The sequence below is a fragment of the Saccostrea cucullata genome, unplaced genomic scaffold (assembly GCF_032062105.1).
Source record: "Saccostrea cucullata isolate Sc308-1 unplaced genomic scaffold, CSIRO_AGI_Scuc_v1 ctg6067, whole genome shotgun sequence".
NCBI classification, from domain to species: domain Eukaryota; kingdom Metazoa; phylum Mollusca; class Bivalvia; order Ostreida; family Ostreidae; genus Saccostrea; species Saccostrea cuccullata.
The window spans coordinates 22,112-36,578 of record NW_026929365.1 but is presented as its reverse complement, the minus strand read 5'-3'; the positions used below and the strand labels follow the sequence as shown (position 1 = coordinate 36,578).

Below are 14,467 nucleotides of genomic sequence, written 5' to 3'. Positions count from 1 at the left end.
TGAAGGGTAATTGATTGACCAATGCTTGAAAATGGAGAAATTCTCCCCAAAAATGTGCAAAAAAAATATTGCGCAGTAAATTGAACTTTTTTTAAATCATGGGATCTGTAGGGTTATGGTCAAAGATTAATATATAAAACCATAATGCTATATCCCACCCAGAGTTGTCGTTCGTTCCTTTCAACTTTGCAATGGGTTCATAATAAAAAATAAATCTTAACTAGAGCAAAGCTCATTGCAAAGCAACGAGTAGGTCTTCCGTCCTGTTAATGACCGGAAGTAGCTTTCATTTTTAATAAATATGAGAAATAACGCCCTAAAATGCTTTGAATCCTCTAAAGCTATGCTAATTAATTAAAAAATAAGCCATTTTTTGCTACTTCCAGTTTGACCGGAAGTGACGACGACGCACGGAAAATTAATTTTTAAGCTCCCAGAGACATATGTCACCCAAAAACGTGTCAAAAACGGCAAAAATATGCGTTTTCCGACTACTTCCGGTTTGGCAGGAAGTGACGACGTTGGACGTAATTTGACGACTCCATTTGATTAAGCTTGACATTTTCAACAACTTTGCTTCTTTGATGTATAACAAATTCTCAATACTTTTTGAGATATCTGGAAAAAACTTTTGGCCCCTCTAGATCCCTTAATTTAGGGGTCGGCCCTTTTTCCGACATATCTTTTGAAAGATCTTCTAATTCTGCACAAATTATGTTCTATATATTTTAACAAAATATTTTTATTTTAGAAGATAAAAAGCAAAATATGAGTAATTTTTGGTTTTTCTAAGCGTTCTAATGTTTGACCCCTATATAGCGCCATTTTGAATAGAGAAATCGAAAAAACAAAAACCGATGTGCATAACAATCTTTCTATTATCTAAAATCAGTAGAATTTCTGCTCCAGCTTTAGCTGTCTCTGAGCCTTTGTCTGGAAACGAAAGCCTATAAATTTTCGTTTAAAGGGAAATAACTCAAAACCGGAAGTGACTTTTTGAAATTTTAGTCAGCATTCTGATAGAGTTTATTAACGTCTATAACCTCTGAAAATTTGAGCGAAATCCGTTGTGAAATGAGTGAGATATGAGGCCTCAAAGTTGCGGTCTAGGAAGCAGAAGAAAAAAAAGAATAACTAGAGCAAAGCTCGTTGCAAAGCAACGAGTAGGTCTTCCGTCCGGTTTTGACCGGAAGTGCCGGCAGTGACATCAGCAAAGGAAAGCAATGAGCTAAGTCGTCTCCAGTGACTTTATAATTTCAATTTTGCATCACCGTTCACGGTAGCTCAGTCGGTAGAGCGCTTGCTCCGTGATCGGGAGGTCGTGAGTTCGTATCTCGGCCGCGACTTACCTAGTCGTTAAAGTGGGTAGCAACTGTTCCTTCGCCATGCGCTCGGCACATTGAAGTGAAAGTTGCGGGTCCTTCGGATGAGACCTTAAAAACCAAGGTCCCGTGTCAGCGGCAGGCGTTGGCACGAAAAAGATCCCTCACTGCTCAATGGCCCTGAGTGCTGAGTAAAGGTCAAAATTTGAAGCCCTTCACCGGCATACGGTGACGTCTCCATATGAGTGAAAAATTCTCGAGAGGGACGTTAAACAATATACAATCAATCAATCAATCAATTTTGCATCAAAACCTTCAAAATAAGCTTTTTTTGGCCACTTCCGGTTTGGTCAGAAGTACCGACGACGGACGGAAAATTAATTTTTATGCTCCCAGAGACATATGTTATCCAAAAACTTGTCAAGAACGGCAAAAATACGCGTTTTCCGACTACTTCCTGTTTGGCCGGAAGTGGCGTCGCCGGACGTATTTTGACGACTCAAGTATATAAAGCTTGACATTTTGAACAACTTTGCTTCTTTGACGCATCACAAATTCTCAATACGTTTTGAGATATAAAGAAAAAAATTTCGGCCCCTCTAGGCCCCTTATTTAAGGGGTCAGCCCCTTTTACAAGATATCATTTGAAAGATCTTGGAATTCTACACTTCTTTTATTCTACATGTTTTAACAAAATATTTCCAGGTAAAAAGATATCGTAGAAAATGTGTTAAAAATTTTGAAATTCGCGATATGACTATTTTCGGGCCATAGCGAGCGCTGACTTGCGCCACTTCAGAAAAAAATGAATTACCTTATACATATCTATAGACTTTGGTCTATTATACCTGAAAGTTTCTTGATTCTATCTTGAGCCATTATTGAGAAAGTCTGGAGACAACCTGACCCTTCAAAAATCATAAAATCGACAATATCTCCAAACCGGAAGTGACGTCATCAAATCTGAAAAAAGTGCATAAGGTTCAAGTACTGTTCCATTAGTCCTGAAAGTTTCATGGAAATCCATTGAGCCGTTTTTGAGAAATCGCGTGCACAAAATCGGTAAGAAAAAAAAAGAATAATAACTAGAGCAAAGCTCGTTGCAAAGCAACGAGTAGGTCTTCCGTCCTGTTTGACCGGAAGTAGTTTTCATTTTTAACAAAAAATAAGAAATAACGCCTAAAAATGGTTTGAATTATCTAAATCTATGTTGATTAATGCAGAAATAAGGAATTTTTGCTACTTCCGGTAAAACCGGAAGTGAAAACGACGGACGGAAAATTAAGCTTTAGGCTTCCAGTGACGTATGTTACCCCAAAACTTGTCAAGATTGGCAAAAATACGCGTTTTTCGACTACTTCCAGTTTGGTCGGAAGTGACGACGCCGGCGAAAGTGACCATGACGGACAGAAAATTAAGTTTTAGGCTTCTAGTGACATATGTTACCCCAAAACTTTTACAGAATGGCAAAAATACGCGTTTTTCGACTACTTCCTGTTTGGCCGGAAGTGACGCCGCCGGTGGAAGTGACCATGACGAGACGGAAAATTAAGTTTTAGGCTTCCAGTGACATATGTTACCCCAAAACTTTTCAAGAATGGCAAAAATACGCGTTTTTCAACTACTTCCGGTTTGGCCGGAAGTGACGACGCCGGACGTATTTTTACGACTTCAATAGATTAATCTTGACATTTTGAACAACTTTGCTTCTTTGAGGTATTACAAATTCTCAATACTTTTTCCGATATAAAGAAAAATCTTTCGGCCCCCCTTGGCCCCTTATTTTAGGGGCCACCCCTTTTTTGAGATATCATTTGAAAGATCTTTAAATTCTACACTTCTTTTGATCTACACACTTTAACAAAATATTTCTAGGTAAAAAGTTATCGTAGAAAAGGTGTTAAAAATTTTGAAATTCTTCATAGGACTGTTTTCGGACCATAGCCAGCGTCGGCGCTACGTACTTCCGGTGGTTGAGATATACCAAATACATATCTTCAAAGGTTGCTCTATCAGCACTGAAAATATCATGCTTCTGCGTTGAGTGCTTTTTGAGAAAACTGCCGGACAAAATGACCCTCTAAAACTCACTAAATCGCAAAAAACTCCGAACCGGAAGTGACGTCATCAAATTAAAAAAAAAAAGAAAACGCCTTAAGTTCATATCATTTGTCATCAATGCTGAAAGTTTCATGAAAATCCATCGACGCATTTATGAGAAATCGCGTGCACAAAATCGGTAAGAATAATAATAATAAGACTAGAGCAAAGCTCGTTGCAAAGCAACGAGTAGGTCTTCCGTCATGTTTGACCGGAAGTGGCTTTCATTTTTAACAGAAATGAGAAATAACGTCCAAAAAAGGTATGATTCCTCTAAATCCATGTTAATTATTGCAAAAATAAGCCATTTTCTGTTACTTCCGGTTTGACCGGAAGTGACGACGACGGACGGAAAATTAACGTAGCTACGGATAGCGATCACGTGACATTGCATGTGAATTCTAAATTAAGAATTTTTCGGTTGGCTTATTCCGGAAATGCGCATTGTTCAATATGGCGGACTGCAAGTTGTAAACAACGTGCTCCGAGAAAAGTACAAGAGAAACGTTATAGGAACGCTCAGCTGTAAAGGTAGATCAAGTAAATTAGAGCGAATGAGAGAATACACATCTTAAGAAACAGAAAACTATAAAACCTTTTTATGAACTAAAATGTCTGTGTATCGCAAACGACCGACTAGCACCCCCTATTCTAAAGCAGACGACGCTGCTGGTTTGAATCTCAATCATGATATGACATGGATGAAATCGAAAGAGGGACGAAGATTTGCTGAGATGAGGAACTTGACAAATCAGTTTTAGGCTCTCAGTCACAGTGATATCGTTTGTATCTTTTCCAAAAACTTTGAAAGCGATGGTGACTAGGTACTTTATTGTATCAATACATAAGGCCTACATGTAAATGGGTCTGATAGTACTGTATTATTTATGGATTTATCGACACTTTCCACGGGAAATCCCGGCCCCGAAAGTAATACGATGGAGAGGCTTATGATCACTGTTGATATCAACTCAAAAGTAGCTCTTGGTAAGTCATATCTATAGATATTTACATGACATACTTTCATGATAATAGGCCTATCTTAATTCAGCATTAAACTTCACCCTTATGAGTATTAGTAAATTAAGAAAATGTAATAAAGGGACTGTCATTCATTTGATGGGGGTAGGAGGGAGGGGCAAATTTCATGGGTGTCAGATTATGTATTTACAGTGAAGGACAGATAATTTATTTTTATTTCCAAGATCACTGGGGGCTAATTTTTGTCAGATTGTACCTAAGATATATTTCTATTCAAAAAATTCTACATTTTATAATCATTTAGGGTATTTCGATTCACCTTTACAGTATTTACATTTTGACTTAAAAAAATAATTTTGGGATAAAACATGTTTGAAAAGTAAATTAATTTATCAATAATCAGGTAAATTTTGTGTATATTATAATTATTTTTGTTGCTCTGAGTGAGTGTTTCAGTTTGGTAAAATTTACAGTAGCCCTGCAGGGCAAGTTTAAAGGCATGTTTAGTAGTCCAAACTCAATATTCAGTTGTCGCGGGTCAGCGGACTACCCTTAGTGTCGAACCCTGGACAGATTATTTTTGTTTTTCTTCACTGGTAAAAACTGTGTCAGTGTGGTAAACATTGAAACTGTTTACATGTTGTTTGCTGGTCTGATGAAATTGACAAATCTTTATATTACAGCTGCTGTATAGTTAGAATATTGGCCAGGCAGTGGGACATTTTAATTTAATGTTAGATTTACTGGTTAAAAAGTGATTTGCCAATCAATTAATATAATTAAATTTTGGTTTTGCTGGTATACATGTATATATTTATTTGATCTATTTTTTTTTCAGCCATCAAGATGGTACTTTCTGGTATAGGACCACCAACCCATAGCAGACCAGGGGATCTTGATGTCAGCATAATAGTGATTATGGTTAAGTCATTTAAATTTTGCTATGATAAATTTAATATTAAAGTGTAGAAAATTGGCAATTTACATGTATGAGGTGTAAATTTTTGCAAGTTATATATACATGTATGTAATATGTAATGGTTTGGGCCATGGATATATATCGTCCAGGGTAGCTCAGTCTGTATAGCACATGACTAGTGATGCAGGGGTCTCAGGTTTGATTCCCGGTCCATCCATACATTTTCTCTTTTCCTGTTACATATACATGTTTTCTTCACCGAAATTCTATATATAAGATATAGACATTGTGAGAAATATATTTTGATGTTGACTGCAGATAATATTGTATTTGTTAAATTTTATAAATTACAGATAGATTCATCAGTACAGAGTACAAGGTATATGAATATGAAGTTTAGACCATTCATGCTGATGATGATTCAACTACTGCAGCTCGACGGAAGAATGATTTTCCACCCCTTCCAACAAAGAGCAGGACAAGAATCGCTTGTTGAAAATAAACTAACATAGTCAATAGACTACTTTTCTTTGTCAGCTTTATATTACAGGGTACATGTATCTCTTGATTGAGTGTTACGTTTAAAGTGGAAACTAATCACTCCACATATAGATTTTTTTCCATTTTTCATATTTAATCTACCCTGTTTTATGTCTGGTGTGGTAATAGATCACTCCACATGCAGCCTTTCATGTTTAATGTACTATGTTATGTTTTGTATATGTCAGTTGCAGTATTACACTGCTGTAGAGTGTAGATTATTCTTTTTTAAAAAAATGTATGCATAATTTAATGTCGACTTGTGATGTCGGGTTCAGTAATAGGCCAATCAACAGATATTCTCTATTATGCATAATCTACACTGTGAGTGTTTTTCAGGCTTTTTAATAAGCTGCTCCAAATATTCATGTAGAATCTTTTTTTTTTTTTAACTTTTTATATGAAATGTCCTGCATCAAGTGTTTTGTCCCAGTGCAGCATTGTCATTTTGTTTTTAATTTTTAGGTATAGTTTATGTAATTTTATGTCTCAGGTCAAGGACAGTTTTAGACTAAGCCCATTTCATGTTTTTTTTTCTCTGTTTAGCGTCCAACCTTCAATCAAAAACCTACCTACATGTACCTATTTGTAAATAAAAATATAGCCTAAAAAATAAAACACAGAATGTACGTGTATCATGTCGATAGTTATAATAATAGTGTAAATCTGAGGATTTTATTTCATGAATCATCAATCTGCTTTTCTGGCAGAAATATCTATTCTTCAGCAAAATCAAAATAATAGATTTAAATGCCTAAAGTACACTACCTATGACATATTTATTGTACATATTTGAGAAATTGACAGAACTCAAAGATGTCAACAAAAGTAATCAAGTGTATGGGTTCTGATTTTGTTTGATTGTCTGATACATGTAGGTGTCAAAAACCAAGGTGCGATTGAATGCCAAACAGAAAAAGACTTGGAATGGCCTATTAAATGTTATTATCCTACCTGCTCATGGAATAAAATGACTTTTGATCAATTTGAAAGAGTACTGATCATATTTTTTAAATGATATTCTTATTATTCTATGAAATAGAAATTTGTGAATTTTGCAGTGCTATGTCAGATGGATTTCTTTATTCTGTATGACCAAAATGTATTTTTTGACAAATTAAGTAGAATACATTTGACATGTTAATAATTAGGGGGATCTTTGACATTGCAATGAAAAAATATCAGATGCATAAAAGGAGGGGGTGTATTAGACCATTCTGTAACTTAATACATGTAGTTAATTGCCTCTTAATGCAACCGAGATTTCTGAGTGAGAAATAGTATTGGACATTTTTGTCATACAATATATTTTTTAGAAATCTATAAGAAAACATAGAATTTGTTTGCATGAAAGTAATCAAAAGGGATCATGTTGAAGAATATTTAAATGTTTTTTTTTAATTACATTTTTGTTCAAGTATCTATTGTTGAAATATAAATTCATATTTTAATTTTGTTGAGGAACTTTTTATGGATAATTTCAATATTGGTTTAATTACATGTTTTATTGCGAGAGGATTGGGGGGGGGGGGTACTCTATATGTACTGTTATTTCATAAAAATATTTTCTTTAGTCATTTATTAGCAATTGATTTTTACTTCTGATTTATTTCTTCAGTTGTTTTTCCCTAATTTGCTATGCATTTTTTTGAATAGCCACTTTAATCATTATTCTTACCTTTACGATGGGAAACCAAAAGAGGGGGGGGGGGGGGGTAGTTGTGGACCATCTGGTACCTTTATTAGCCCTCAATGTGACCAAGATTTTTTGAGTGAAGAATAGTATTAGACAGATCTTTCATATAATGATAAAAAATAAAAATTCTATTGGACAGATTTTTTTTTAGAATTTAAAAAGTGTCAAATTTGTGTGCATGAAAATGGCCAAATTGGTCGAATTTCAAATGTTCTACATGGATTATTCTCTTAATTTATATATGTTCAGACAATCCATTGTTTAAATAAGTTAATAGTATCAATATTGTTTAAAAATAATTTTTAATATTGAATGCATATTGCACAATAAATTTTTTATGGGTAATAATTATCTTGTATTATGATTTTTGGAGTGACTGGAAAGGGGAGGTAACTCATTACCCCCTGGTTCCGTAATTTACCCACAATGCCATGTTCATATTTCGACTAAGTGTTCATTACACATCCCTTTACACCTTGTGAAAATTTCAACAAAATCTATTGACAGGTTTTTTGGGGGTCAGGTGTCCTTAGCTACCTTAATTAAAATGCTCCCAGAGACATATGTTACCAGTAAACTTGTCAAGAACGGCAAAAATACGCGTTTTCCGACTACTTCCGGTTTGACCGGAAGTGACGACGCCGTACGTATTTTGACGACTTCAATAGATTAAGGGGATGAAGGATATATGGTCATGTGACTCAGTTGAATTACGTCATAATCTCTGATAAAATATGTACAAAACGAGATTGAAACCACAGTACTAGTATAATTTTTTGACTGTTTGTTTGCGTTCACCATCTAGTATAAAAATATCTGAAAACATTTAAAATTTCTTGCAAATATTATCAAATTACGGAAATGATTAATCCACTCTTCTGTTTCCCTACACTGCGCGTCCAGCGTGCCGTTGACGTCATAGTGGATCTTTTAGTACAGTAAGATCATACATGGTAAAAATGGGTAGTATAAAATCATAAAAACAGGCCATGATCTGTAAATTGTGGGGTATTTTGTGAATTTCAGACCGCAAAAAATATTTTACATGGTTGTTGACGGAAATGTTCTGTGGGTGTGTCTAATTTCGCTTATTTAAGAAGTGTGTGACGTCATAGTTGGGTTTTCCCGTACTCTAGAAATGTAAACTTGACACGTTTTCTCATGATCATGTCTCGTTCAACTTTGCCCCGTGCAATATTGAGTTCAGCTTCACCAATCGATATTTTTAGAGTTAATCAATACAATGACGATCTTAAACTTCGACGTAAATTTTCAAATATTGAATGATAGGATTTTTTGCAAATCAATTTTTTTATTGTTTAAGTTGTCTTAAAAAGTTCGTAAATTTCCGTCTCCACATGCGGTGTTACAAAAGAATATTGCTGTTTCGAATTTTTAACCCTATTCATACTCTGAAATATTTTAAAAGACACATTTCCGCTGGCATATTTTTTATCTATGCTGAAAAAATTCAATTATCGACCGAGTAATGGACCCTGAAACACGGAGAATCAAAACTCCGCTCAGACACTGTGGGGTATGGTATTTGTCACTCAATATTTCAGAAATAAGTCAAGAAACTTATTGATATGTCTGCTTTATAGTATGTGGGACATACTAAATAAGATATACAAAATATGAAAAAAATTAAATGATAGGTATTTTTTCAGGTAAAGGTCCTTCATCCCCTTAAGCTTGACATTTTGAACAATTTTGCTTCTTCGACGTATCACAAATTTTCAATACTTTTTGAGATATAAAGGAAAAAATTTCGGCCTCTCCAGGCCCCTGATTTAAGGGGCCAGCCCTTTTTTCGAGATGTCATTTGAAAGATCTTGAAATTCTACACCTTTTTTGTTCTCTATGTTTTAACAAAATATTTCTAGGTAAAAAGTTATCGTTGAAAAAGTGCTTGAAATTTTGAAATTCTTGATAGGACTATTTTCGGGCCATAGCGAGCGTCGGCGCTTCGTACTTCCGGTAGTTGTGATATACTTAGTGCACTTCTCCAAAAGTTGCTCTAGCATCACTGAAAATTTCAAGCTTCTGTGTTAAGTGCTTTTTGAGAAAACTGCCGGACAAAGTGGCCCTATAAAAATCACTAAATCGCAGAAAACTCCGAACCGGAAGTGACGTCATCAAAATAAAAAAATATATATCTAGATTTTTTGATGTTCTATCAAACCTGAAAGTTTCATGAAAATCGATCGAGCCGTTCTCGAGAAATCGTGCGTACAAAATCGGTAAGAAAAAAAAACAATAATAATAACTAGATACGATCTCGTTGCGAGCAACGAGTGGGTCTTCCGTCCAATTCTTGATGAGATGAGATAAGATTTTGATTGCGATTTTCACTCTAAAATAATGATTTACCACAATCTGTAAAAAGACATTTAACATTAAAGACTTAAAAAAATCGGCCTTTTGCCCCTAACGATCCCTAATTTTAGGAATCAGCCCTTTTTATTCATATCATCTTAAAGATCTTAAGATTTTGAACATTTTGTGTTCAACAACTGTTCAGAAATTCTTTTTCGTTTTTGAGCTATTAGCAAAAAAAATATTTAGGGGCCAACCCTTCAACTCCTTAATGGGGACGTTTAGCAAAAAATGAAAGGTTGCATACTGTTCAGAACATTATTTTGAACAACTTTTGTTCAATATTGCTTATCAAAATATCTCTCCCTTTCGAGATATAAAGCATCAAAGATTTAGCATTCTGGCCCCTTGTGGCCCCTAATTATGTACCATACGACATATAAACCATAAAATATAGTTGTAGATGGTTGAGATAAACATCTTTGCTTCAGTAATGTATTACAAAATATTAACTGATAAAGAGTTATCGATTGAAGACTTTTGGCCCCTCTTGTCCCCTAATTCGAGTGCCCAGCCCCTTTTTCGGGATCTCATCTTAAAGATCTTAAGATTTTGAACATTTTGTGTTCAACAACTATTCAGAAATTCTTTTTCGTTTTTGAGCTATTAGCAAAAAAAATATTTAGGGGCCAACCCTTCAACTCCTTAATGGGGACGTTTAGCAAAAAATGAAAGGTTGCATACTGTTCAGAACATTATTTTGAACAACTTTTGTTCAATATTGCTTATCAAAATATTTCTCCCTTTCGAGATATAAAGCATCAAAGATTTAGCATTCTGGCCCCTTGTGGCCCCTAATTATGTACCATACGACATAAAAACCATAATATATAGTTGTAGATAGTTGAGATAAACATCTTTGCTTCAGTAATGTATTACAAAATATTAACTGATAAAGAGTTATCGATTGAAGACTTTTGGCCCCTCTTGGCCCCTAATTCGAGTGCCCAGCCCCTTTTTCGGGATATCATCTTAAAGATTTTAAGATTTTGAACATTTTGTGTTCAACAACTATTCAGAAATTCTTTTTCGTTTTTGAGCTATTAGCAAAAAAAATATTTAGGGGCCAACCCTTCAACTCCTTAATGGGGACGTTTAGCAAAAAATGAAAGGTTGCATACTGTTCAGAACATTATTTTGAACAACTTTTGTTCAATATTGCTTATCAAAATATTTCTCCCTTTCGAGATATAAAGCATCAAAGATTTAGCATTCTGGCCCCTTGTGGCCCCTAATTATGTACCATACGACATAAAAACCATAATATATAGTTGTAGATAGTTGAGATAAACATCTTTGCTTCAGTAATGTATTACAAAATATTAACTGATAAAGAGTTATCGATTGAAGACTTTTGGCCCCTCTTGGCCCCTAATTCGAGTGCCCAGCCCCTTTTTCGGGATATCATCTTAAAGATCTTAAGATTTTGAACATTTTGTGTTCAACAACTATTCAGAAATTCTTTTTCGTTTTTGAGCTATTAGCAAAAAAAATATTTAGGGGCCAACCCTTCAACTCCTTAATGGGGACGTTTAGCAAAAAATGAAAGGTTGCATACTGTTCAGAACATTATTTTGAACAACTTTTGTTCAATATTGCTTATCAAAATATTTCTCCCTTTCGAGATATAAAGCATCAAAGATTTAGCATTCTGGCCCCTTGTGGCCCCTAATTATGTACCATACGACATAAAAACCATAATATATAGTTGTAGATAGTTGAGATAAACATCTTTGCTTCAGTAATGTATTACAAAATATTAACTGATAAAGAGTTATCGATTGAAGACTTTTGGCCCCTCTTGGCCCCTAATTCGAGTGCCCAGCCCCTTTTTCGGGATATTATCTTAAAGATCTTAAGATTTTGAACATTTTGTGTTCAACAACTGTTCAGAAATTCTTTTTCGTTTTTGAGCTATTAGCAAAAGACATATTTAGGGGCCAACCCTTCAACTCCTTAATGGGGACGTTTAGCAAAAAATGAAAGGTTGCATACTGTTCAGAACATTATTTTGAACAACTTTTGTTCAATATTGCTTATCAAAATATTTCTCCCTTTCGAGATATAAAGCATCAAAGATTAAGCATTCTGGCCCCTTGTGGCCCCTAATTATGTACCATCCGACATAAAAACCATTATAAATAATTGTAGATGGTTTAGATAAACATCTTTGCTTCAGTAATGTATAACAAAATATTGACTGATAAAGAGTTATTGAATAAAAACTGTTGGCCCCTTTCAGCCCTTAATTTGATGAGTCAGCACATTTTTCTTGATATCATATTAAAGATCTTGATATTTTGCACAAATGTTGTTCAGTATCTTTTAACAAAATATTGATATTTTAAAAGATATGATACAAAATGTCTCAAAAAATCACTCATAAAACGTGTCCTAAATTTTGACCCCTACCGAGCTTCCATACTAGGCACTTCCGGAAAATATCCTGACCATGTTGCAACATGGCAACATGTCCTCTATCATCACTAAAAATTTCAGCTTTCAAGCTTGAGCCGTTTTTGAGTTCCATCACAGACAAGGAGGACCTCTAAATTTCGATCAAAGGGCGATAACTCCCGACCGGAAGTGAATTTCAAAAAAATAATTTGCCGGAATTAACTTCAGATGACAACGCATCGACTGTGAAAATTTGAAGCAAATCGAACGAGACATCTCCGAGAAATCTTCTGCACAAATTTTGTAAGAAGAAAAAAGAATAAAAATAATAATAACTAGATACGATCTCGTTGCGAGCAACGAGTGGGTCTTCCGTCCAATTCTTGATGAGATGAGATAAGATTTTGATAGCGATTTTCATTCTAAAATAATGATTTACCACAATCTGTCAAAAGACATTGAACATTAAAGACTTTAAAAAAATCGGTCTTTTGCCCCTAACGTCCCCTAATTTTAGGAATCGGCCCTTTTTATTCATATCATCTTAAAGCTCTTAAGATTTTGAACATTTTTTGTTCAACAACTATTTAGAAATTCTTTTTCGTTTTTGAGATATTAGCAGAGAAATATTTAGGGGCCAACCCTTCAACTCCTTAATGGGGACGTTAAGCAAAAAATGAAAGGTTGCATATTGTTCAGAACATTATTTTGAGCATCTTTTGTTCAATATTGCTTATCAAAATATTTTCTCCTTTCGAGATATAAAGCATCAAAGATTTAGCATTCTGGCCCCTTGTGGCCCCTAATTATGTACCATACGACATAAAAACCATAATATATAGTTGTAGATGGTTGAGATAAACATCTTTGCTTCAGTAATGTATTACAAAATATTAACTGATAAAGAGTTATCGATTGAAGACTTTTGGCCCCCCTTGGCCCCTAATTCGAGTGCCCAGCCCCTTTTTCGGGATTTCATCTTAAAGATCTTAAGATTTTGAACATTTTGTGTTCAACAACTGTTCAGAAATTCTTTTTCGTTTTTGGGCTATTAGCAGAAGAAATATTTAGGGGCCAACCCTTCAACTCCTTAATAGGGACGTTTAGCAAAAAAATGAAAGGTTGCATGCTGTTCAGAACATTATTTTGAACAACTTTTGTTCAATATTGCTTATCAAAATATTTCTCCCTTTCGAGATATAAAGCATCAAAGATTTAGCATTCTGGCCCCTTGTGGCCCCTAATTATGTACCATACGACATAAAAACCATAATATATAGTTGTAGATGGTTGAGATAAACAACTTTGCTTCAGTAATGTATTACAAAATATTAACTGATAAAGAGTTATCGATTGAAGACTTTTGGCCCCCCTTGGCCCCTAATTCGAGTGCCCAGCCCCTTTTTCGGGATCTCATCTTAAAGATCTTAAGATTTTAAACATTTTTTGTTCATTAACTGTTCAGAAATTCTTTTTCGTTTTTGAGATATTAGCAAAAGAAATATTTAGGGGCCAGCCCTTCAACTCCTTAATGGGGACGTTTAGCAAAAAATGAAAGGTTGCATACTGTTCAGAACATTATTTTGAACAACTTTTGTTCAATATTGCTTATCAAAATATTTCTCCCTTTCGAGATATAAAGCATCAAAGATTTAGCATTCTGGCCCCTTGTGGCCCCTAATTATGTATCATACGACATAAAAATCATAATATATAGTTGTAGATTGTTGAGATAAACATTCTTGCTTCAGTAATGTATAACAAAATATTAACTGCTAAAGAGTTATCGATTAAAGACTTTTGGCCCCTCTCGGCCCCTAATTTGAGTGCCCAGCCCCTTTTTCTTGATCTTTTCTTAAAGCTCTCAGGAATTTCAACACTTTTTGTTCAACAACTATTCAGAGATTCTCTTTCGTTTTCGAGTTATTTGAAAAAGAAATATTTAGGGGCCAACCCTTCAACTCCTTAAAGGGGACGTATAGCGAAAAACTAAAAGTTGTATGTTGTTCAGAACATTATTTTGAACATCTTTTGTTCAATACTACTTATCAAAATATTTCCCACTTTTGAGATATAAAGCGTCAAAGATTTAGCGTTCTGGCCCCCTGTGGCCCCTAATTATGTAACATACGA

The 14,467-nt window shown here is 34.6% G+C and overlaps 1 protein-coding gene across 2 annotated transcripts; it reads left to right on the top strand.

The window, feature by feature from the left end:
- The first annotated feature begins 4,277 nt into the window (after window positions 1-4,277).
- Window positions 4,278-7,025, top strand: LOC134280614 (uncharacterized). 2 transcript variants are annotated; one of them, XM_062763058.1, is made up of 3 exons: window positions 4,278-4,409; window positions 5,242-5,303; window positions 5,676-7,025. In XM_062763058.1, exons 1-3 carry the CDS (start codon window positions 4,310-4,312, stop codon window positions 5,832-5,834), a joined length of 321 nt encoding a protein of 106 aa, XP_062619042.1. In that variant the 5' UTR covers window positions 4,278-4,309; the 3' UTR covers window positions 5,835-7,025. The 2 variants fall into 2 exon arrangements, with proteins under 2 accessions (XP_062619042.1, XP_062619041.1); XM_062763057.1 differs by having other exon boundaries at window positions 5,242-5,324.
- Window positions 7,026-14,467: the final 7,442 nt, after the last annotated feature.

Bases quoted from the DNA above. Each gene is read 5' to 3' on its own strand.
- LOC134280614 (XM_062763057.1), top strand. From the start codon at position 4,310: ATGGATTTATCGACACTTTCCACGGGAAATCCCGGCCCCGAAAGTAAT. The intron at 4,410-5,241 runs GTAAGTCATATC...TTTTTTTTTCAG, and splicing joins CAACTCAAAAGTAGCTCTTG to CCATCAAGATGGTACTTTCT. The intron at 5,325-5,675 runs GTTAAGTCATTT...TATAAATTACAG, and splicing joins TCAGCATAATAGTGATTATG to ATAGATTCATCAGTACAGAG.